Raw genomic sequence first — 24650 nt, 5'->3', positions numbered from 1 at the left:
AAATTACATTTGAGGAATAAAAAAAATCATAAAGCTTGAGTTTTAATTTTTTTGGTGCTAAGTTGTTACCAACATACATTTAAAAAATATTCTAAATCTTCGAGCTAGTTGAATTGACTAAAGGAAAAAAAAACTATTAAATTAAATTAGAGCTTTCTATCTATATATAGTCTAAATATATTATACTTAATTATACAATTACCAATATATTTGACACATACTTGAGATCTTAATAGATAGGTGATCGATTTTCAATGAGGAAAAATAAAAAATAACTGAAATCTTCTAAAATAAAGGAAACATTAATATTAAACAAAGAATAAAAGAGAGAAAATTTAAAAAACAATCTAATAATAATAACTAAAAAAACACCCAAATAAAAAAAATAACTAAAAGAGAAAGTGTATTTTAAAAGATATTAGTGTGATTAAACTAAGAGTGCAAAAAATATTCATGCTATTAGAAGTGGCAGTCAGAGCGATCATTGAAGTTGGTGGTTAGAGATGGTTGGCTAGAGATGGTTATCGAAAATGGCAATCGAAGTTGATAACTAGAGGTGGTCATCGAAAGTGACGATTGAAGTTTGACCAACAACAATCACCAAAGACAATATTTGAAAGTTGATCGTCCAACTTTCTAAATTAAATTAGAACGAAAAAGAGAGAAAAATTCGTGGGTTTACTGTTCAAGGCATAGGAAGTCGGGCTTCCTAGATGTTGCCGAGTTGGGCTTAGTATCCATCCAATCCAACCCTTAAACAAACACGCCTACGTGTTTTCTTTCTAAAAAACTCAATTTTGCGATCTTCCTTCCACCAAAAATCGGCGACCACAGCTTCCATCTGACGACGTCACCATCGGACGGCGGCGCACGAACGTGAGGCGGAGACTCGGACGGCGCGCGAACCATTGGACGGAGGCGGAGTCTTTCGACAGTCGCTGAGGTGGAGACCTCGACAAATCCTAACTCTTTCACCTCACTTCAGTCGCCCCACCGTACATACGCCACCGTTCTGATCTCCCTCTACCGGCGGCCAGCGGCTTCCCACCTCCAACTCTATTCTCTTCTCGTCACTTATTAGAAGAAGAACCCTAGTTGAAGCTGAATCTCTGTCAGAGCATGAAAGGTGGAAGAAAGAACTTGCAGAGGGCATCAGAGCAACATATCTCGAGCATTGAAGATGGTCATAGCATTATGCAGGTTGTCTCAATTCGTGGTTCCAATCTAATCGAGGTATCTTTCTATTTCATCGGTTATGCTCGCTCTCTGGTTTCGTCAATTATTTTACTTCACAATCTTGCGCTTCTGCTATTGTCTACTACGTTGCATCAATCTACGTGAATGAAAAACTTCTTTTATTGCAGTTAATTATCCACCGATGTTTTGTTTTCAAAATTGAAAATTGTAGGTTTTAATTCTTGCACGTTTGATTGTAGGGTTACATTATGTATTTGAAATATTTGCAAACTATTTAAATAAATGATTCTGATACGCTTGTTGTGTTGCAATTTCTTTATAGAAATCATACTTCTAGTTAAGCGTTCATATGGAGGAAACCATAACCTGTGCAGTTTATCTGTTTCATGCACAATAATTTGTTCATTTCTTGATTTTGTAGGAAACCAGGATGTATATTGTTTGCCAGTTATTTTGAGTGGGCTGCTTTTCTTTCTATTGTGTGTCGGAAAATCTTTAATACCATTTGCATTCCTTTAATCGTCTAGGTCATGGATGCACAAGGCGAGAAATCACTCGCATTATTTCCTGCCAAGTTTCAAAAGAGTATGTGGATAAAACGAGGTATGTTTTATTACCCATTCTACTCAACTCATTGCTCCCATCGCATTAAATTGCCTTCCTAAGTAAGCAAGGTTCATTTTTTCACACTGAAAGCTTGGTTCTTCATAAAAAAGAATCTACACAAACAAGAGATCTTCTACTATCAAAAAGAAATGAGAGAAGAAAAACAAAAATTCCCTTTTCGCATTTGCCTCACCCTTTATATCAAGGTTCTATGCAGTAAGCTGTGAACGTCGGGAAGCTATGCTATTTCATTTTCAGTGTTCTAGGAATCCATAAACTGCAGTGGTTGACTGTTAGTTATGGCTGTTTTTTCCCCTTTCATTTAGTAGCTTTGACTATATTCATTGAAACATAGAGAGAGATTATTTTCGATGATTTGTTAGGATCTCAATCTTTAGAAAACAACTGAAATTGTACTCCGATATTAAAGAGAAGTTATATTGCTCATAGCCTTTCAAGAGGCCATCATATTGCTAATAGCCTTTCTAGAGGCTCTCTCTTCATCCTACAAGACTGTTTTTCCAAAATTTTGTCTAATATATGAACTCCCTAACTCCTACAGTTTATCTAAGCTTTTAAGTTTGTATCTATTTGTTCCATGAACTTTAAAATGTATTTAATATGTTCCTGAACTTTTAGTTTCAGGTTTTGTATTTATTTGGTTCTTGAATTTATAAATTGTCTTATAGTTTCTAAACTTTTAATTTATGGCTAATAGACCTTTGAAATTTCAATTGTGTCTAATAGGCCTAATTTTTCATTTTTTTAAAAAATATGTTAGGAATTTGTTAGACACAAAATTGAAGTTGACTTGTTAGATATTCTTAAAGTTCAGCGACATTTTAGACATTTTTTAAAACTCATTGATCTTTTTGACACAAACTCGAAAGCTTAGGGATTAAACTTGTAATTTAACCTAACTATAATTATGTCACATTTAAGATTACTACTCTAACATAACTTTAGATTCTGCCTTTACTGATTGCTTCTGGAGTACTGAAATAGGTATCTGAAAGAAGTGTTGTTTGCTTTGTCATCATTGCAGGAAGTTTTGTTGTAGTTGATGAAAGTGGAAAGAAGAATGCTCTTGAATCCGGAAGCAAGGTGGCATGCATTGTTTCTCGAGTTTTATATTTTGAACAAGTTCGCGAGCTTCAAAAATCCCCAGAATGGTATGTTATATTATATCAAATTTCAATCTATTCGTTAAAATGGATTAGGCATTGCTTGGTAAATTTTTGCGAATTCTATTAATCGATCAAACAAATATGAGGGTTTCGCTCATGATCAAACAGATGTCCCTTCACAAATATTTAGAAGCATGAAAATAACTTTGTTCTTTTAACTGTTGTGAAAAAGGTGTAGCAGATGGCAAGTTTATTTTGGTTTGGTTTGGATATCCGATATCCTTAGTCTTTCATGTGGGGAATCGATCTCCAAACAGAGACGAAAAATCCTCACGGAGACAGGGATGAGTTAGTGTATTCCCGCCTCAACCCAGCCTGTTCCTAGATCTTAGAAAACTGGTTTCATGCAAAGCTTTTTGTTTTTATTAAACTGGTAGATCAACTTACATCCCTACTTTTTATCAATCAATTGCAGGCCAGAGATCTTCAAGAATGCAATTGTTGGAGATCAAAATGAAAATCTGCAAGCACAAAATAATCGACCAGAAGAGGATGAGGTCACTGAGGTCGACTCGAGCGACGATGATGGCCTTCCCCCTCTAGAAGCCAACACAAACAGAACTAAACCATTAATATTACAACCAGATACAGAATCAGAGTCTGATTCAGATTCTTAACTTGTATATTAATTTTAATTCCATACCTTTTGAATTAATACTATGAGTATTCATTTTGATCTTTTTGTTAAATTTCGATTTTGTACTGAACAGAAATTTTTTACTACCTATTTTTAAATCTGATATAATAAGTAATCTATACAGTTTAGAATATCCAATACAGAATGTCAATTAATCTCTTAAATAAATAAAAGCCAATGCAATTTCTTTCAGTAACTTTGTTAATGATTTAACAGAAAGAAAATAGAGAAAATAATTTGAAGCTCTTTTTAAAGTTAAAATTGGGGACATGATTTATGAAGGGACTGTAAAAGTAATTTGAATTTTGTTTTTTGAGAGAAAAATCAATTTGTACTAAAGTTTCGATTGTATCAATTTAAATGAATTTAGATATTATTATTTAAAACTACTCTCTTACTTAATTTCACTTAAAATAACCTCAGTAAGTTATTAATCTTTGAAAATCAACCAAAGTAGCAATAAATATATCAGGTATTTTTTAGAAAAATAACCACCAAACATTCAGCAAAAACTCACAATAAAGAAATAAGTATTATTTTTAAAGATAAAATTCCCCCAAGTCCAAAAAAAAAAAAAAAACAAATAAAAACAAAAACAAAAAACAAAAAGGCTCTAAGAACTTTTTTCAACATCGATCTTCAATAACATAACAAAATAAAAATGTAAGCTCAGAAACTAAGGTCAAATACTTATTAATGAGGTATCTGTGTGAATCACTTTCTTTACATACACAAATCTTTCATTCATGTTAGAAACGATATTGCCTACAATTTTTTCACTAACAAGTTCCATATTGCCTTCACTTTTAACTCTGTAAAGCCACACGCCTTTTTTTCATAGACACCAATCTGTTACCTCGTAGAAGCAACGTTGTATAAAACCTTCCTACTACTAAGTTTCATGTTCATCAATTTCAATTGAGTTGCCCTATAATACAAATCTCAAAGCATAACTAACCATTTAATAAAACGCTTTTATTTCAAAATGTAATATAAGAAGTGTAGTAGTATTCTTTGCAATTGGAAACCATGACTTAAAAAGTCTAACTGTTGGGTTAGCTAACTTTGTTCAAAACTAAATCAAATAAGGTTTTCAAATAATTTGTAAGGATAATATATAACTTCTCCACATAACTTTTAAAATTAATTCATGGAAAAATAACATAATTTTAAATTTTCCATAAATGAAATTGACATCTAGATATTTCCAAAGGTCTCCACATACACACAAAGAAAAATAATAAATATTTCAAATACATTATGCATTTTCAAACAAAATAAATCAACATCAATATCACAAGTTTATAAATACTTTCAAAATGATACAACCTCAATTGACATCATCTAAATTACTATAGAATTTTTAAACTAAAATAGTTTGAAAGTCTAGAGTAATATTGCAACTTCAAAAAGAATAAAAATATTTTCAAATAAATGGTAAAATTCAAAGGTATTATTTTATAATTGTGATTTTAATTTATAAAGCCACAAAATTTAGGGACACAAAATAATTTTATTTTTTATGTTAAAATACCATGTCTTTTAAACATCCAAGTTTGCTCCTTGTATTTCAATAAATCTTAGGTTAAATTATAAAAAACGCCGTTGAACTTTGCTTTTTGTTTCAAAAATACCCTCATACTTTCATAATTATTCTTAAACTTTCATAAAACGTTTAAAAAGTACCCCTAAAATAGAAACTCTTTAAGATTTTAGACAAAAACCGAGATATGAAATGATGTGGTAATGACCTAAAATAAAAATCTATATTACGTCCCTAAATTTTAAGTTTCATTTTCTTGAAATTCTAAAAAAAATTATATTCTATCATACTTTTGAAACTTTTATAAAAGTAAAGGGTACTATTACAACTTTTGAAAATATAGAGGTATTTTTGAAACAGAGGACAAATGTATATCATTGGGCCTAAATCTTAAATTTGGCATTGAAAAGGTAATAAATCAATATTAATGTGAAAAGTAGGCCCCATTTAATTTTAGTGGTATTTACTTGGATGTGTATCCGTACTAATACATATGGCTCACTTGTAAATCTATAATAAAAAATACAAATTGATTGACGAGCTCAGCATACTCAATCCAATTGAGTCTAAAAATTATGCCATGTCGTTATTGTTAATGTTATGCAACATTATTTTTTCTATTCCAAAGTAAAAATAATGAATTTTAACATATTTACTGTTATTATTACCATTTGACCTTCAAAATTAATGGAAACAATAACAATAACCGTGAAGGTGATTCATAATTTTAAATAAATATGATAAAAAATAATATAATTATATTTGCTCGATACATTTTTTATTAGGGTATTTTTCATGACGGTTTGGTAAAAGTAGAAAAAAAAATTGAAGAAAATTTAAAATACTATATCTTCTCTTCATCTCTGTCTCGTTAACGCTTCTTTTCGTCTGCTCTCTACAACCCATTTTTTCAAGAGCCCGTCTTCACTGACATGGATGCTCCATTTAAGGGTGGCATCAATCCATCCATGGAGGCCACTACCTAATTTCCTTCCCCAAAATCACGTTATATAGTATTTCAGACCCATTTGCTCAAATCCTTTAAATCGAATGAACCAAACCTCGTTTCGCAATTCCTTTCATATGGGTTTTTGAGTTCTTGAATCTTTGTGTGCATTGATTGATCGTGGGTTCTTTTCTTGGACAATTTTGAATTGCAAGGGCAGTAGATGAATTGGGGAATTCATTTTTTGTTCTAATATAGATGAGCTGTTGCTTCTTAATCGTTGACCATTAACAGTTGAATCTCTATTCTGAAGACGGGATTGCCAAATTATGAGCATAATCAGCAAGTTTCGTCTCGATGCACTTGTATCTGCGTTCGTTACTGTGCATCCTCATGAGATCTCGGCTCTGCTTCACTCTGCCTTCTGCTTCTTCTTCGTAAGTTCATGAAATCATCTGTTTCTTCTTGTTTTGATCGATCATTTTCTGCAAGTTTAATTAGCATTGTTTTTTTTTTCCTATCTTAGATTTTGAGTGCCTATTTTGTGGTGCTTCCATTGCGCGATGAGGGTGCGATTTCTTTGGGCTTGTCGAATTTGCCAAGCCTTTTTGTGGGGTCTTTGGTGCTTACTTTGATTGCTGCACCTGTTTCTTCTCACATTTTCTCTTTGCCTAATCTTTCCAAAGGCAAGGTACATTTCTCGAAGTCCCGCTTTCCCATTTTGATAAAATAGTTCTTTATTGTCCTGTAAATTGTGATTCTTGAAATTGCCAGGCTTTGGTTTTGATACACAGGTTTTTTAGTGTATCGCTCGTTGTATTTTTTATTCTATGGCAATCTTCATCTACTGGCCACTACTCCAAGGTAATATGACAATCTGGTAAATAATTTTGTTATTTTTTTGTTATTATTATTTTCTATAAAGTTCTACTGCAAGTGGGAATAGAGATTCCAACTTTTAACCATAACCAGTTGAGCTATGCGGATATTAGCTTGTGATATCAATTTCTCTATTGCTACTTATTTAGGTTCTTCAGCGAAACTAGCTCAAACTAATAGGTTGGCAGCTTGTGATTTTTAGAATTGGGTAGAGAAGAAATGATATTTCCAGGATTCAACCAAGACATCTATTCATGTTAAATAAAAATGAATTCACCATAGGTTTAACTTCAATCTATGATGGCCACCTACCTAGCATTTAATATCCTACGAGTTTTCTTGACACTTAAATGTTGTAGGGTCAAGCATATTGTCCCATGAGATTAGTCGAAGTATGCGTAAGCTAGCCTGGACACTCAAAATATATATAATCTAAACCTAAGAATTTAAGCAGATAGATTATGATAAATTTAATCGTGTTTGCTTGTTTGTTTTTATTTTTTTTTAACTTTGTTTTTTATTTTTCAATTTTAGGGGTTTTTTACCATGTTCTTTGCTGCAAAAGAGGACCCAAAGGATTATGGTGACCAATCAAGTTCTATTTCTTCTGTAGGTTGGGATAAACATGGGTGGTTTTACGTATCAGTCAGAATTGGATTTTTCCTTTGGGTATTAAAATCCTCTTATTATTTTTGCATGTACATTCACTTTCAGAAATGTGTTGATTTGTCCTAACCTCAATGGGTGAAAATAATCGTTGCTTCTTTTTGAAGGTGGCTTTACTTAATCTAATTACAATTTCCTCAACTTGGGCAAGAGTTATTGATGTCATGGATAGTGAGGTATACCTTCAGTTTCAACCACACTTTATATGGTTGTGTAGTTGCAGATTTTTTACCTTTTTTTTTTCAGTCAGGTGCAAGATTATTTGGGTTCATAGGTGCTGGAGCCACACTCGGCCAGCTTTTCGGTTCTCTACTTGCAACAGTAATGGCTTGGTTGGGGCCCTGTATGTCTCCCTCCCTCTTTACTTTTTTAAAGTGCAATCTTCTATTAATTCCTCCTGTTAGGCCAGTAACATAGGTCCATCTGTCTTTCCTTCCTCTTATTTTCAATCTGTGAATTTGATTTTTCATCAAGCAATTTGTAGTTCTGACGGGGAAAGACTGTTACATTTGTTTCTTCTTTTCTAAAAGTAACTTAGGTTTGTCATGGCAGTTCTTCTCCTCTTTTCTGCTATACTTATGGAATTCGCTGCACGATTGTCCGAAGGGATAAACCAGGATATGCCTCACCCTGGCGAAGAATTATCTCTCATCAGGTTGCCAGTTATGAAAATTATTGTTTATGGAATCCCTTAATAGAAAGTATTTCTCTTAGCAGACCTCATGGGATGATAAAGTTCCAACTTCTTGTTGATGTGCCATATTTTCTTGCAGGGATGCAGATCCCAGTCATGAGAATGACTCTGAAGGGCTGGGTACATCAGCTTTTAAAGGTCATTCTCCCAAATCAAATTCTACAATGAAGCCTCATCCCGGGGCTATCTTTGATGGAATGATGCTCATTTTATCATCCTCCTACTTGATGTGCGTAGCATTATTCCTATGGCTAAGTGCTGTTATCTCATCCTTCTTCTACCTGCAGGTACGTTTATTCTTGTTCATGATTCGCATTATTGATTTCTTTTTAACACCATTCTGTTCATGTTATAAGCTCTCAGTTAGAAGGTAAATTTGTATTTGCAAAAACTTTTGAAGGAAAATGCTTAAAATAGTTTAACCACCTATTTTCTATCTCTTTCTCGTGCTCCTTCTGATGTTATTAAAATATTGGAGAAATTGGTCTGTGATTTTTTATTGGGAGGGCTCTAGAGGCGATGATGGGATGCACAATGTGAAATGGGAATCTATCCAGCATCCTAAGTAAGGGCAACCTTTTGATTAGGTAACTTTCGTTGTCGTAATTCTGCCCCCTTGGCCAAATGGATTTGACTGTTTTCACATGAGTAGGATGCTTTGTGGCGGAAGCTCATTGTGGCTACTAAGTACTACTCCCCTTCTTGTATTTTGCCGTCTGCTACTCGTGTATTTGGTAAATCTTTGTGGCAGTTTATTTATCAGACCATTGATTTGGTTGCATATCGTACTCAGTATTGCCTTGGTATGGGTTCCACTATTTCTTTTTGGAAAGAGGATTGGCTTAGTTGTGGTGTCCTTTTTGTGGCTTTCCTTTGTTTGTTTTGGCTTGGTTGTTTTCCTGACATTAAGGTGTCAGAGGTGTGGCTTGTGGATTTTGAGGCTTGGGACTTGTGTTTTGGCCGTAATGGTTATGAGCTTGAAACTGTTGAATGAGCTTCTTTATCACAACTGTTGTTCTTTGTCAAATTTTGCCTTCTTCTGATTCATGGAGGTGGATTATTGACTCTTCTTAATCGTTTACTGTGAAATCTCTAATGGATGACTTGGTGGATATAGTGAGCCTCTTGAAAAGGATATATATTCTGTTATTTAGTTGGACTATTACCTAAGAAAATAAAAATCTTCTTGTGGGAGCTTAGCCACGGTTCCGTTAATATTACTGATCGTCTCCAACGTTGTATGCCCTACATGTCTATTTCTCCATCTTGGTGTATTATGTGCCAAGGCCATGCTGAATCCCTTGCTCATTTGTTTGTGCACTGTTCTTTTGCTTCTCATTTTTGGTATATTATTTTGGATGCGGTCTTTAGCCTGCTGACATCCTTACATCACTTTTGGTGGGCCATCCATTTATTGGCATGAAGAAGACAGTTTGATTGACTACTCTTCGAGCTTTCTTTAGGACATTATGGGGCGAGTGTAATAAACGTCTTATTAGGGATTCTTTTTCTTCCTCTGATTCTTTCATGGATTTGGTTCTGTTTACTGTGTTATATTGGTGCAAATTTAGGCACCCTTTTAAGAACTTTAGTCTTTCTTTTTTAGTTTCCAATTGGAAATCTCTTTTGACCTTTACGTTATTTCATCTGTCCAATGAAATGTTTCATATCTTTAAAATGCTTAAAAAATTTTCCTACTGAATTCTATACACATCTGTGTTTATCATTCTTATTTAGAAAATGCTCGTGAAACCTTTTAAGTGAAAATTACATAATACATACCCAACTTTTTGTGTGCAGAAAGTGGGTATAATTGCCATTACAGTCACTACCTCTCTTGGCAGAAGAAAATTGTTTGCGCTGATAAATAGCTTTATTGCTGTTTTTATCCTTGCTGGACAGCTTACCATAACGGTATGATTTCTTAAAATTTGTACTATAACACAGTAACTGACTACTAAATTCAGCTAGGAATATCACATTTGGCCATTCAGCTTCAAACGTCTTTAGGTTAAAATATTATCACGATTCAAAGTATGTTCAGTTTGTTTGATCTTTGGACTTTTGAATATTTTATTTGGTTCCTTGAACTTTGAGTAAAATAATCATTTTAGTCCTCGCCATTAATTTTTGGTGATAAGTTATTTAATAGAAAACTGACTTAGGCACATTTTTGTTTATTTATTGAATCAATAGATGTCTCTACTAGGACATGTGTTTGAAACCACATGTAATAGGTTGGACATAGGATTTTTAAACGGATTTTAGTTCTTGTTAAATGATTAATGAAAAGTTTAGGGTAACAACTAATGTAGTTTTTATGTAAGTTTAGGGACTTAAGGCAAACATTTTAAAGTTGATAGGAGTAAGTTAAATCATTTGAAAGCAAAGCAGAGGGAAATGAAAATGAAATTTCATGGACCACCACAGGATTTAAAGTATGTTTTTGTCATGTTTTTGTTATGATTTTCTTCCCCCTTATCAAGTTCAGGGTCACATTCTTACCATAGCTGGTGTTACCGTAGCTATCTGTGCTTCTCCGTCAGTTGCCTTCTTAAATTTGGTTGCAATCGCTGTTTGGCCAACTTGGGTAGCCATTGCTGTTTGTGAGACTGTCCGCAAGGTCTGCGTCGTAGTCTTGTATGCTTTGTGCATTCTTTATTACTTTTGACTAAAGTGTTATAGTTATACCAACCTTATCTGTCGGACGCGGATGCCATAACTCAGATTCGTTTAGTTTGATTCCTAGTTGATTTACTTGCCAGGTTACTACGTATGTTGTTACTAGGCCCGGGAGAGAGCTCCTATTTACCGTTGTATCGCAAGATGAGAAGTACAAAGCCAAGGTTTGCTTATTAGAATCTTCATACTTCCAAAAGTATTTTATTAACTTTTGATTGTTTGCCTTAATTTTTATACATCATCTAGATCTTCTTTGCCTTTATCTACTACTGCTGTCGTCCAATAATAATATTATACCTATGTACATTTTGGGTTATACCTATCTTTTCGCAGTTCACTTAGTTGTCCAATCACAGTTTGTCACGTGACGTGACAAAGCTCAAAATTTTGAGTACAATAGGGTGTGTAGTTGTCAATATTACAAGTGTTCAAAGTATTGCTCTAACCAAAAGATATCTTCATTACAAATGTTCAACTGCAGATATGTATTGACGTGTTTGTTCATCATTACAAATGTTCAACTGCAGATATGTATTGACGTGTTTGTTCAAAGACTAGGGGATGCTACAGCAGCAGGAATGTACAAATTACTCCTTAGCACTCTCCATGGAAAAACTTCAACTATTTCGCTCTACGCTCTACCTGTACGTATTATTGTTTCTTTTTGTTCTCTTAGTACCTTAGTTTATCGATATTTTCGATATTAAGATCGAACACTTTTCCCTGATTTTATGTATGCTACTCCTTTTGCTGCTATCACAGATATGCTTGTTGTGGATTGTCACTGCAATCTATTTGGGGCGTCGCCAGTCTCACCTTGCACACCTTCAGGCAGGCTCCATGTCGTAATGTCTTTTATTGATCCATAATAGTTGCAGACATAGGCTCGACAAATTGTCGCGCCAATGTTTAGAAGGATCTCACAGTTGCTACTAGCATTGTAACATTCAGTTATTTTATAAAGAATACATCCGTATACACAATTGTGGGATGTTGATTGCTGACTTCAAATGTCGCTTGTAGCGGAGGTAATACGAGCAATGTCATCAGTTGGGGCCTTCTAATTCATCTCCCTTTATATTGTAGCTGCATTTGCTTATTTTTTTATAAAATATAAGCTCTCTTTGTTAAACTTTAGATATTTTGTAAGATGTCTCACATTGGCTATAGTATAACACTGACCTGACCATCTCACTTTCTCTCTGTTGACCTGATTACCTCACGATTTATCTTCTTACAAATATGGTACATGCAAATAAAGTTGTATTAAATAGTAAAATCTAGCAAAATATGAAATAAAACAATTGTAAATAACAAAATACTGTATTTGTTTTCTGCCTTTTCTTATTCTAAAAATCGTGTTTTAACAGTTAAAAAACTGTTTAAAGGAGAAATTTTGAGGTAGATCGATCTAAATTTCCATTGAATTAATGAACAAAAAAGATGTAGCTATGTAGAATATTTATTAAATATAAGGGTAAATTGCAAAAACTATGGATGGTAGTTGTATTATACATTTAAACTTTCAAATTTAAAAACTTAGCCCTCAACCTTATCCAAATATTAAAATTGGAGCTTTAAACTTACATATTTGTGTATAAACTTACATATTTGTATATAATGATTGTAAAAATTTGAGAGTTCAATTTTTATCATTTGTGGATTCAATATTTACAATTATTATAAGTTGGGGGCCCAATTTTAATATTTTTAGAAGTTTAAGAATCCAATTATTACCTGCAATTATACTCTAGGGGTGATTTTTATAATTTTTCTAAATATAATTAAAAAAGCAACCAGCTTTAAGAATATATACAATATTTGAAAGTCTTAAAAGTTTGGAAGCTAAGGTAAATTAAGTAGAGATATTGAAGGAACAAAATCTATGAGAGATTTATTATCCATTGAAGATGGCACAATTAGTTTACAATTCTCATATCAAACACAAAAACAAAAACAAAATTACAATGATCTGAGGTGACAGCAAGATTATTCTTAGACAAATGACAATTCCTTTGCCTGGTCTGGAAAAAATTTCAAGATTAAGAAATCAGATTTCTGTGCAGAGATAAAGTGCAACACTGCAACAAATATTTATTACTTTGATTCAATATAGTGTTTTGTATACACATGCTTCCTTAAAATATACCAATTGAAATTGGGTCACCTCTATTGCTACATGTATTGTCCCATCTCTTATTCTCCACAGCCTAAGACTAACAGCAAGCAAAACTGCCACATCTATGTTCTCCAGTCCTCATCCTTGTAAAAATGGAAGGCCATTGAACCTGCACGTATTGACATGCTCCTAAAATACCGATATAATGTAGATGCGTACAATGAACAGTTATTTATTTAGATTTCTTGGGCATTTCTATTTTGAAACACTGATAATGCAGATAGAGCAACAACAGGAAGAAGAAAAAAAAAAGGAAAACAAACTAGATGAGCCTTAGCAGATCCTAGAGAAGTCTTTCAAGTTTTGTAAGAAAGGCAAAAGACTGCACACTTACTCAAGTTCTACGGAGAGAATGGACCCGATCCCGAATCAAGTTTCTTTCCCAATCAGCAATATCCTCGAATGCATTATCTGGAAGGCTCTCAAATGGCTCCTTCCATGGATCATTTTTAGATAGATCGTACGTGGCTCCTCGGATAGCTCTTTTACTTGGTCCACAAGGTCTTTTAGAAGTCAGTGCTTCATATGCTGTATTTAACTGTCACATAGCCAAAAGAAGAACCCAATGAGAAACTTCATTTGGAGAACTGGTGACGAAGCCTTTTTTGCAAGTCAGAAAATATTGACATTTATGTGATAGTAGTTTAGAAGTGAAATCTTGATAAAGCTCTCTATTGTTTTTAGAAAAATTGTTTCTAGGTTCAAAACTTGTCAAGGGCAGGCATTTTAAATATAGAACATGAGTTTCAAAGTAAAAGAGAACTTACATTCATTCCGCAAAACCAGTACAGGTAGGCTATTGCAACGGCCGGGGCCCTTCCGAGTCCAGCAGTGCAATGCACGTAAACTTTTCCTTTACCCTCTGAGATCGCCCATTCTAACAAGGAAACAGCTTTAGGCAATCCATTTCTCAGGGAATCTGGATCAAAATCTTTTGCCTAGAAAAGAATAGGTTAACTCAACGACTAAGCAGATAACAAATAAGCAAACAAATTCGTAAGGTTGATAAGTTGCTTCAAGAGAAACAAATTATTCACTTTTTTCCACGCTTTTTTCATTCCTTTCCTCTCCTTTCCTATTTTAGGTTCTTAATGCACAGAAAAACTCAAAAGAAACCAAATGAGGAAAAGCTTCCCCATTTGGTGAAGTCTATAGAACAATTCAAAGATAGGACACAAAAAGAGAAAAGGAAAAGAACTCAATGCTATGAAGCCCAGATACGGATACAGATACGAGATACGAATACGATAGTATGCTAATTTATAAAAAATTAGGATACTGATACGTTGAAGATACATTTTCTTTTTCTTAAAAAAAAGTAGGATATAGATAAACCTAGAATAGTACAAATACAATACAAATACTATAATACAATACAAAAAGCAACATCTAAGATATTGAAATAAAATAGTCAATAAAATACAATACAAAAGTGACTCATATTGATTAAAGAAGAAGAAGATTAGAGCGAAGTATGAAGATAAATGAAGAACTTCTTTGTTGAATTGTTGAAGATATTTAAGTGGATTATATTTTGGTGGACTTTGTAGGGACTCAGATATGAAGATGAAGATTAGATGATTCTAGGGTTTGGTTTTTTATTTTTCTTTTCCTCTTAGTTTTTGGTCTCAAGTAGTGAGCTTTTTAAATAGGCTGCCTATGGGAAAAATTAGATGAGTTGCTTATCTTTTTTCTTTAGAAAAAGGTAAGCATAAAAATAGACACATCAAATAGCGTGTCAGATACATATCCGAGAAGTATTAGTATCTAATACGGATTCTTTGTCTCATATGAAGTATCTGTGCTTCATAGACTCAATCGATTTGAAAATGGCTCTGCAGAAGATTTAATTCTACAGGGTGTTATTAAACGAAATGTGCTTACCGGTTGCCTCATATGGTGAATTCCAAGTTCTTTACATCTTTTTATAATTGATTGTAAGTCGATTCCCCAGTACTCGACATCCTTGTCCTGCTGTAAATTAAGAATATACGCAACACCTTCTTCCTCCTTCAAGAAATTGATATCTTCGGGTTTCTGAGGCTGGGAACCGACGATCAAATTGTCAGCTATCACAGTATAGTTCATACCTGATTGAAGGAGCATTATGACTTAACATCAGTTTTTAGCAACCTGATATCACTTCACGCTCTCTAACAGAGTGCTAGCTAGAAAAGTATATGTTAACAAATCTGTTCATCATTTTATGTGTTTGAAGAGAGATGCCATGAACACACTGAATTTGAGTTTTGGCAAGTGTGAAGTAGAAATGAATTTCAATAACATTAATCTATTAAAGCAAAAATTTAAAAATATTACAATATCACTTTGGTCCCTATACTTTGAGGTTTGTTCTAATATAGTCCTTGTACTTTTAATAATACCTAAATTTAGTCCCTCAAAGTTATTTTTGTTTTCGAAATTGGCTATATATAATAATAGTAATGGTAATAGTAACAATAATAACAATTTTCTTTCAAGGAAATACAATATGTGAATATGTTTTCAAGAAAATTTTAATAAATAATTTTTTCCTTTTTTTTTTTAATAAAAAAATCAACAATAAACTAACAATAAAAACTAAATTTAAGATTTATTGCAAGACAAAAATTGAATAAACTACAAATTAAAGGGACCAGAACGGGATATTTGACAATTTAAATTCATTTCTTCAGTGTAATATTTGTTTTCAAATGAACATAGAAGTAGATTTCCTGAAAATAAAACCCCCTCTTTTCTCAGAAGCAGATTCCCTGATACAGTATCTTCCCCTCTCTCCCTTCCTCCCTCCCACCCCTTAACACATATAAAAAGTCTTGTAATTTCATGAACTCATATTCAATTATATAAATTTTGTTGGAATTTCACAACAAAAAGAATTGTTCTCGGTTGACTTATCTCCTAAAATGGAACCAAACAGGACCTTAGTGACCAGTAAAACTGCTTCCAATATGAGATTTCATAAACTGAAACTCTTTCATCCCAACAAAAAGAGATGACCCACAATTGTTTTAGATTATCAAACAATTCGAAGATGTTATCAATGTTATATGCCAATAAAAGTCTAGACCCTCTAATTAATTACTTAAACCTCCACTAGCATTTAGTAACTTCAGCAAAAAGCTACAATAAATCATCGCCCACAGAAAAGGTTCAACTGTGTACCTCTCATACCAGGAAAACACATCCAGAAAACCAAAAAACCACTTCAATACATCAACTTCTCAACTACAATCCATTCATTTTTCATTCCAAACAACACAAATTGCCCCAAAATTACCCATTAACGAATTTGCAGAAGGAGAGCGATTGAAGAATATAAAATGGGGGTGAGAAAACATTAGAAGAAAAAGAGGAAACTGACCCAGTTCATGGTGATATTCATAGGGGTTCCTCATCATCTTCTTCATAGCCAAATTGTACTCTTCCATCCTGTTCTTGGAAGAGGAAGCTCTGGAAGTTGAGGGGATTTGCTGAATTCCACTTTCGGGGGCTCCGCAGCAAATCCTGTTCAATCGGAAATGGGGTTTTGAAATAATTGAAGAAAATGGTAAAAATTTGTTGGGAGCATTGTTTTGATGTGGAAAAAATGCAAATAGCAATGAAAAACAAGGGAGGCTAGAAGCAGCCATTTCCTTCTGGGTGACGATCGAAGTGATCAAAATTGTGCGATGAAATTCTATAGAATCAAAGAACTTGGGGTGTTTTGAGGAGCAAATCCGCCGACCTTCCACGTGAAAATAACTTCCACAAGTCGCCATTCACGAGATGCTTCTTCTTATTATTTTTTTATTTCTTAAATTAGGACATGATTTGATTGATTACAAAAATAGTATAACTCAATTGATATAATACTTGTACTACAAATCTCAAAATTAGAAGTTCGATTTTTTTATCCTACATACAGTAAAAAAAAACGACCCAACTTAGTTTAAGCACTAAGTCAAAGGTTTGAGTTTTGTGATTAGAAATTCTAAATGAAGAAGAATGGTAGTTGGTGAAATAATGTAAAAGTGAAGATTTAATTTTTGACCTTCCAACAAAAGCGTATATGTTTTAGTTGCTAAACTATGTTTATGTTAGCAAAAGGCATGTTTTTCATTTTCATGCTCTAATCCTTTATTTTATAACAATCATATAGTAGACAAGGATGTGCAAATAAAAAAAAAAAGGGAGAAAAACTCTAGAAATGTTTTAAATAGACATATGTATGCATGTGTGAGTGTATTTATATGTAAGATTTTAAACGTAAAAAAAAAGTGAATCAAACTTTATCATATAAAAATAAACTAAATTTAATATAAATATAAAAAGGATATGACTAATGAGGATCTAATATTATTAATAATAAATTTAAACATGTTAAAAAAATATTAAATCCTTGCATGTTTATTTAATAAATTTGATGATTTTTTTTAGTATTTATAATGATTTCAGTACTATCAATCAACATAAAAACTTCATTGAGATTTTTATAAAATTAAGATCTCGATGATTAAACTTTGAATATACATCAAACATTCAAATTTCATTTTCCCTAAATCATCACTAAATAAATTAAAAAAAAAAAAAGGATAGCAATAATGCATGCCCATAGGCCATAGTACATAGTTTAATCAAGAACTAAATTAATATTATCAAGAATCAGTCTCTATATGCTCTTTGAGAGCAACAAAGAGAAGATTAAGTTTACAACACTGCAAAAATTCAACTAAACAGAATGAATCAATCTCAACAATCCACTAATACCTAATTCCTTTAGCAACCTCAAAGAAATGAGCTACATTTTCCTCAGGTGTACCCACAACAATGCCATGACCTAGATTCAAAATGTGCTTCCCTTTACCTGCCTTCTTCACAGTATCATTTATCCTTTGGGTGATAAATTCCTTGGAACCGAAGAGAACACCGGGGTCGACATTACCCTGAACTGCTACATCTGCTCCTAATCGCCTCCTACCTTCAGCCATATCGACTGTCCAATCTAAGCTAACAACATCGACACCAGTTGAAGCCAGCCTCTCAAGTAAGCCCCCAGATCCACTTGCATAAAGAATCAGTGGAAGGTTTGGATGTGTTTTCTTCACAGATTCGACAATCTGCTTCAAGTATGGGAGACTGAATTCTTCGAAGTCCACAGGGCTGAGCTCTGTGGCCCATGAATCAAAGATTTGAACTGCTTGCGCCCCATTGTCTGCTTGGTATTGAACGTACCTCGCCATTGAGCTTGTAAACTTCTGGAGTAATGCATGAAGAACCTGCAGGAGGAATGAAGGGTCAATGCTTACTATGCTTGCTTGCTTAAACAGAAAGCGGAGCGGGGTTTTCAGGAAGTTCGGTGACCATTCATGAACTGAAGAGGACATTCATGTTGTGAGGTATAGTTACATAAGGAGAAAAGTTCACAAATATCTGGTGATGTCAACTTGAAATGAAGATAGTTATATGATTGATCCGAAATCATCGTGTGGCATTACCTTTGGCTGAGAGAAAGCGAGCCTTTTTATTTTGGAAAAGTGCTTCGACGAACCACCTTCAACCACGTACGAAGCAAGGGTGAAAGGAGCCCCAACGAAACCTAGAACTGCTGCTTTGTTGTCAACCTGGAAAGGAAAATACATGATAGATATATTAAAAGTTGAGAAGCTAAAACATTACATAAAATGAACTACAGACTGAAAAACAATACATGACATCTAAGACCTCTTTTCGCAGAATCGTCAGAGCTTCCCCAACATATGGAACATTTTCTTCAGGGACAAATTCCCTCACTTGGTCAACTTGGGCAGCTTCACTTATAGGATTGGCGATGATCGGACCCTTACCTTTGACAATGTCAAAGGGAATATTCATCCCTGAAAGCGGAGTGAGAATGTCTGAGAATAAGATCACCTGTTGCAACCAACACAAATAGAATCTGATAAGGGCAACAAACAAGTCAAATCAAAGGACTAACTCATGACTACAACTGTCAGAAAAATCATTGCTTTCTTCATATGATAGCTCACCCCATCAGGCTTAAAGACATTCCATGGCTGAAGTGAAATTTCCACAACAAGATCTGTATTTTCTGACCTTTGACGAAACGAAGGGTATTTTTCACAAATGATTTGGTAACTCTGTTGCAACAGACGTGCATAGCATGAGATTCGGGTTAAACATAAGTTTTCAAATTTCAAAGAGAATACAATTCATACAAAATAAATTTACACAAACCCAGAATCAAACTTCGTATGAAATGAAAGAATCATTATTTTTCCCACCTTTCATTGTAGATGCCTCACTAAAATTTTCACAAAGAATTAGTTAAATCTATCAACTCAACTTTTCTGTTCAAATCTACATCAATCCGCAGCCAAGAGCATTCCAAGACTCAAGAGTATCAAGGAAAACAGTGTCATAAAATTGAACAGTTAGTTGTGTGTATCACCATCGAATCTTTGTTGTATAAGAAGTACAGTTATGTATGCGTGTATATAAGAGAATTAAGAAGGAATTAAGCAATGATTTTTCCTGGAAGTAGGGGAAAGTGGCTTCTCTCAGCAGCGCACATGGACTTCTATTTGTTTGATCTTTGTACTATTTCAGGTGCCTTTAAATTCCCATTCTCAGAAAGTTTCTTGTTTTCCTGTTTTCTTTCACTCCCCATTGGAGTTTGTATCCAATAAACATTTTTATTACTTTACATGTAACAATAATATGTTCATATCTTGGCAGGAAAATGATGTTTCTCCAAGAACAAACTTCAAGGTTTACCCTCTTAAGAACAGAACCAAAATTGTGATTTAACGACTTAATTCCTAATTGTACCAAAATAGATATCTTATTTGGATGAACAGGTACAAGAACACAAAGAGGCTAAATAAAAACATAAATTTGGAGAAAGAAATTTTGGGTGAATTAATGAAACATATTCCCAGACCACTTTATGTGTAGTGCACTAAAACTATCCAGGTCATGGGCTTTAAATCCAACCAAATCCTCCACAGAGTGCAAAAAAAATTAACCATTTTGATTAAGAAAACCGATTATCACAACGTAACAATATAATGTTGAAAAAATAAAATTCAGATCCAATTTACTTTAAACTATTTAAAGAAAAAAAAAAACTCTATGTCAAGGTATATGAAAGAAAATGATAAAAAGAGAGGCTGTGGAAATCTTAGCCGTATAAACCTGCCTTCATGTACCTCCCTGCTTGCCTCATCAACCAAACTGGGGGTCTTTCCACATCCTCTCCACGAACAGCATTAAGCAACAATGGTTCTGCAGAAGTGGTAGCTTTTGGTTCTGCTACAGTTCCTGGATGTGATTGTCTTGCATTATAATTCTTATTCTTATGAGTGTTGAAAAACTCTTATTGTCTCACAACCAGAAAAACTCTATCTGACATTAGTAGCATTTTTTTCTATATGGTGAGGGATTCGAACCTTTTGACTTGCCGGTTGACGGTATACTATATATTTTAATCAATTGAGTTATGCTCAGGTTAGCTAATATACCATTGTTGATAACGTACACAGAATAGCAATAATGATAAATATACCATAAACTGTCCGCTTAAACTTTTGTATTTAGCATATCCTATACTTATGGAGCGTTAAAAATGCATCAAAAAGAACAAATGTCATATAACTTATCCACCTAAGTTTCTGAGTTTAATCATAAATTCACAAACATAAATGCAGAATTTCCAAATGAGCTAGAAATTGACTTGAATTCTGCACTGATTTCATTGGAGAAATGAACTAAGCCAAAACGCAGCAAGAAAAAAAAAAAAAACTCAAAACGCCCTGAAATGGATCATGGAAAGAAAGTCAATTCCATTATCACAGCTCTCAATCATTTCTACTTCCCTAAATCAAAACCCTAACAACGACGGAAACAATCCAAATTAAAGGTTCAATTCCACAACCCAATAAAGAAATTATCAACAAACACTAGTCAAACCTCAAGTTTTCCAAATCCAATTATTAAAAAACAAACTCAAATTGGGAAATTGAACAAAACCCATATCGGAAAAAGAACCATACCTCCAAGAGAACAATGGATTCGAGGCTTAAAAGAAGCGCATCGATTTCTTCTGGGGAAAGAAGAAGAGGAAGCAGAGAAACAAGGTAATGGGCTGTTGTGAATGGACGACATGATCTTGTTGCTGAGCAGAAATTTAAATTCAAATGCTCAGAATGCTGTAAATCGTCTTTATCATCTCCCTCTGTGACTGCAAAATCGTTTTGCTGTGAAGAGGCTGCTTAGATGTGTTATGTTGGGGAAGAAGACAGAGAGAAAGGGAATGGGAATCGCAATTGTGGATAAAAAGGATAAGGGCGTTTACCATAAATCATCTTATCAAATGTAACCTCCGTAGTCCGTACCATTATATGCCATCTCAACTACATGTTTGTAATAAATTTTGATGTCCATGGCTATAACTTTATCACTCATGAATTAGCTTATTATATTTGAAGATTCCGTTTAGAGGTGTTCAATATCTATACGGGGATGGAGATTCCTCGATTAAACGAAAAATGGAGAAGTGAGTGGGGAAAAAAATTCTCCATGAGCTAAACGGGGATGGGAACGGGGAATGCATTCCCCGCCTCCGCCCTCACCCCACCCTGTTCCCCGTCCCTGTCCCGATTAACTTCATATTTATTTAGTATAGTTACCTAATGTTATGTTATTATTATTATATAAATATTATATTTTTAAATTTCAAATTTGATTATTTGTTGGGAAAAATAATGAATATGTTTAAATTGAATATTTAAATTTAGATTGTATAGGTGAATAATTTGATTTATATTTTTTCTTTCTACTAAAAAAATTTAATTAGCTTTTTTAGGCCAAAATTTGAGTATTTTATCTTTAAATTCTAATTTTCATGTAAAACTAACCATAAAAAACAATTTAGTGATAAAGTTAATTATTTAATTACAATTTTCTCATATTAGTGATTTAAATTAATTGGATTTATATATATATAAAAAAAAGTAACGGAAAAAAATTCCTTGCGGGGAACCCGATCCCTGAGAATTCCCCGGCCCGATCCCTGTGGTGAATTTTACGGGGATGGGGAATGAAATGGGGAACGGGGATGAGGATGAGGAATGACATCCCCGGCCCTACCCCACTTCGTGGACATCTCTAATTTTGTTTTTCAAAGATTTAAATCGAAGATCACTCTCTGTACGTGGATCCTACTTTGCTTGATGATTTTTTTGTACTAACGCCACATTTACCAAACCGTAATGAAACTTTGTATAATCAGAATGAGATTTCATTGATTGATGAATCGTAATAGGCTTGAATTGCAAATACAATTGGATTGCTTTTGATTGCGTTTACCTAGAATTATGAATCTGTCACATTTTATTGTTATCGTTATTGTTATTGTCACTATTTGACTCTAACGGTAACATACGGTAACTATAATAGTAATGGTAATGATAAAGGTAACAATAAATGTGGCAATTCATAATTTTCATACAGTGTAATGACAACAGTAACAAGAAAGGTAGTGGATCCCATGTAATTTTCAACCACAATCAAATTGAACACCTTTTATTCCTCAATTAGATTATATGATTTGATTACAAATTTCAGGATAAGTCCCACATCTCATTATGATTACAGAAAGTAGGTAAACAACAATAAAAGTAATTAAGTGTGACCCACTTTTTACATTACCATTGATGAATTACTTTTCAATTGCTGTAAACATGACCTAAGAAAAAGATTTGCTTGTTTGTGTCATTTGGTAAAAAAAGAAAAAAGAAAAAAAGGTCTAATAGATGGATCAAACCTTTTTTTTGATATTATGTAGAATGGAAAATCAAACCCCTAATTTCAAAGTCGACAGTACAAACTTTATTCTGGTTGAGATATGTCTGTTACAATGTGTTAATAGGTCTTGTAACTTCAGAAGTATTTCAATTTTATATCTAATAAGATTCTATATTTCAATTTTATATTTAATAAGATTCTAACTTATCATATAAAACAAAATAATAGACATAATATTCACGGCTCGTGAATTCTTAAAAAAAAAAAAAAGAATTAAAGACCTATTTACCTACAAAATTGAAAGTCTTGAGACTTCATATAGTCACAAATTTAAAATTTACGTTTTTGCTATTGTGTTGACTGTTCATTTTTTCTTTTGAGCCTTTCGTTATGCTCATTATTGTTACTCTTGTCAAGGGTTTTAGAATATTTTTTTCCTTATATGGTGCAGATTTCTAGCGAAGCTTTCCAATCGTGCCTGCCACAAAGATTTTCTACCTTGTAGATTTTTTTTCCTTTTGTTTCTCTCTTTATATTTGTTTATGTATGCCTTTTAGGGATTGTGCCTTTATTGAAAACATTGTTGTCATGGAGAGAAAGGTTTCAAATGATATTGTTGCACTCTTTCGTGTAAGAGTTGATTGATTTATTTGATCATCTATATGTTTATAATTCTAAGGTTGTTTGGTGTAGTTTTTTCACAAATTATTACATACTCAGTTGATGGATATAATAATGAGTAAAGAACAATATTTCTTAAGAGGAGTCTAAGAAATTTTGTTTGGACTATGTTTCAAACATAAGGCGGAAAGAACAATAAAGCTTAAAAAAAGGAGTATTCTATTGTAATTGATTAACTCTATTAGTGAAGTTCTTTTTCACTGAGTACATTATCCTCAAACGTAGGTGTAGTTACACCAAAACTGAGCAACCAATCTCTGTGTGTTTTTTCTTTTACTGTTTTCCATTTGACTTGTTGTCTTGTATCTTGTCTGTAACATCGTCATTAACTTGTAGATCCATTTATTAAATTCACCTGCTTTTTCAATTTTAGACACTTTTTGTACACAAAATTGAAAATTTTAACTTATTAAATACACATTTTAAGGGGGTCGCTATTTTGGGAGGTTTGAGTTTGGAGTTCTTAAACGTTAGTTTATTAATGTGTGGATTGTATAGAAAATATAGGTTTTTTAATGTTGAATTTGTTAAACATGTGTTCGAATTCTAATTTTGTTAAACGTGGTTTTATTAGGAGGGTGTTGAATGAGAAATTTCGGCCAACCAAATTTCACCACATCATTACAATGAAAGTCATTTTATTTGGAGATAAATAAACGATAAACTAAAAAATGCCACATATCTCCTTTCTGGTCATCCAATAACAATAATAGACTTTTTGGATTTATTGATAATTAAACCTTGATTGTTGTCAAGTAAATAAAGTCTCTCTGGTCCAACGTCCAACCCAATTTAAGCCCATAGAGAAAATTTGAGCCATAGAAGATATTGTCACCAAGCCCAAGCCTAATTTTAGGGCCCAAAAGTAGTTGGGCTCAAACCCATGTAAGGCCTACGAAAACTCTATAAATAGAGATCTTAACCTTCATTTTAAGAGAGATTGGAAGAACTGAAGATTGAAGCTCTA

At 33.3% G+C, this 24650-nt stretch overlaps 4 protein-coding genes across 10 annotated transcripts; 2 read left to right on the top strand and 2 right to left on the bottom strand.

Annotated features, from left to right (window-relative positions):
• Positions 1-658: 658 nt before the first annotated feature.
• On the top strand, positions 659-3765 carry LOC120080908 (probable RNA-binding protein EIF1AD). 2 transcript variants are annotated; one of them, XM_039035585.1, is made up of 4 exons: positions 659-1233; positions 1619-1800; positions 2849-2975; positions 3406-3765. In XM_039035585.1, the coding sequence occupies exons 2-4, from the start codon at positions 1728-1730 to the stop codon at positions 3605-3607; spliced, it is 402 nt and encodes a 133-aa protein (XP_038891513.1). In that variant the 5' UTR covers positions 659-1233; positions 1619-1727; the 3' UTR covers positions 3608-3765. The 2 variants fall into 2 exon arrangements, with proteins under 2 accessions (XP_038891513.1, XP_038891512.1); XM_039035584.1 differs by having other exon boundaries at positions 668-1233; positions 1725-1800; positions 3406-3679.
• A 2269-nt stretch (positions 3766-6034) lies between these two features.
• Positions 6035-12231, top strand: LOC120081729. 6 transcript variants are annotated; one of them, XR_005482940.1, is made up of 13 exons: positions 6036-6553; positions 6643-6807; positions 6891-6980; positions 7530-7664; positions 7769-7837; positions 7908-8004; positions 8214-8316; positions 8435-8642; positions 10156-10269; positions 10847-10978; positions 11121-11201; positions 11519-11681; positions 11800-11831. XR_005482940.1 is itself a non-coding variant. In XM_039036828.1 (13 exons), exons 1-13 carry the CDS (start codon positions 6446-6448, stop codon positions 11884-11886), a joined length of 1506 nt encoding a protein of 501 aa, XP_038892756.1. In that variant the 5' UTR covers positions 6037-6445; the 3' UTR covers positions 11887-12231. The 6 variants fall into 6 exon arrangements, 4 of the variants coding, with proteins under 4 accessions (XP_038892757.1, XP_038892756.1, XP_038892758.1 ...); XM_039036828.1 differs by having other exon boundaries at positions 6037-6553; positions 11565-11681; positions 11800-12231; XR_005482941.1 differs by lacking the exon at positions 10847-10978 and having other exon boundaries at positions 6035-6553.
• Positions 12232-12923: 692 nt separating this feature from the next.
• On the bottom strand, positions 12924-16998 carry LOC120080941 (phosphoglucan phosphatase LSF2, chloroplastic). Its single transcript, XM_039035627.1, has 5 exons — positions 16581-16998; positions 15101-15306; positions 13984-14154; positions 13551-13754; positions 12924-13325 (listed from the first exon to the last, which is right to left on the bottom strand). The coding sequence occupies exons 1-4, from the start codon at positions 16975-16977 to the stop codon at positions 13551-13553; spliced, it is 978 nt and encodes a 325-aa protein (XP_038891555.1). The 5' UTR covers positions 16978-16998; the 3' UTR covers positions 12924-13325.
• Positions 16999-17824: 826 nt separating this feature from the next.
• LOC120081873 (uroporphyrinogen decarboxylase) lies at positions 17825-21544 on the bottom strand. The gene is made up of 6 exons (XM_039037049.1): positions 21250-21544; positions 20397-20518; positions 19225-19335; positions 18920-19108; positions 18694-18819; positions 17825-18474 (listed from the first exon to the last, which is right to left on the bottom strand). The coding sequence occupies exons 1-6, from the start codon at positions 21359-21361 to the stop codon at positions 17959-17961; spliced, it is 1176 nt and encodes a 391-aa protein (XP_038892977.1). The 5' UTR covers positions 21362-21544; the 3' UTR covers positions 17825-17958.
• Positions 21545-24650: the final 3106 nt, after the last annotated feature.

The sequence above is a fragment of the Benincasa hispida genome, chromosome 7 (assembly GCF_009727055.1).
Source record: "Benincasa hispida cultivar B227 chromosome 7, ASM972705v1, whole genome shotgun sequence".
Lineage (NCBI taxonomy): Eukaryota > Viridiplantae > Streptophyta > Magnoliopsida > Cucurbitales > Cucurbitaceae > Benincasa > Benincasa hispida.
Note: the sequence above shows the minus strand (reverse complement) of the source record. Positions and strands in the feature narration are given on the sequence as shown.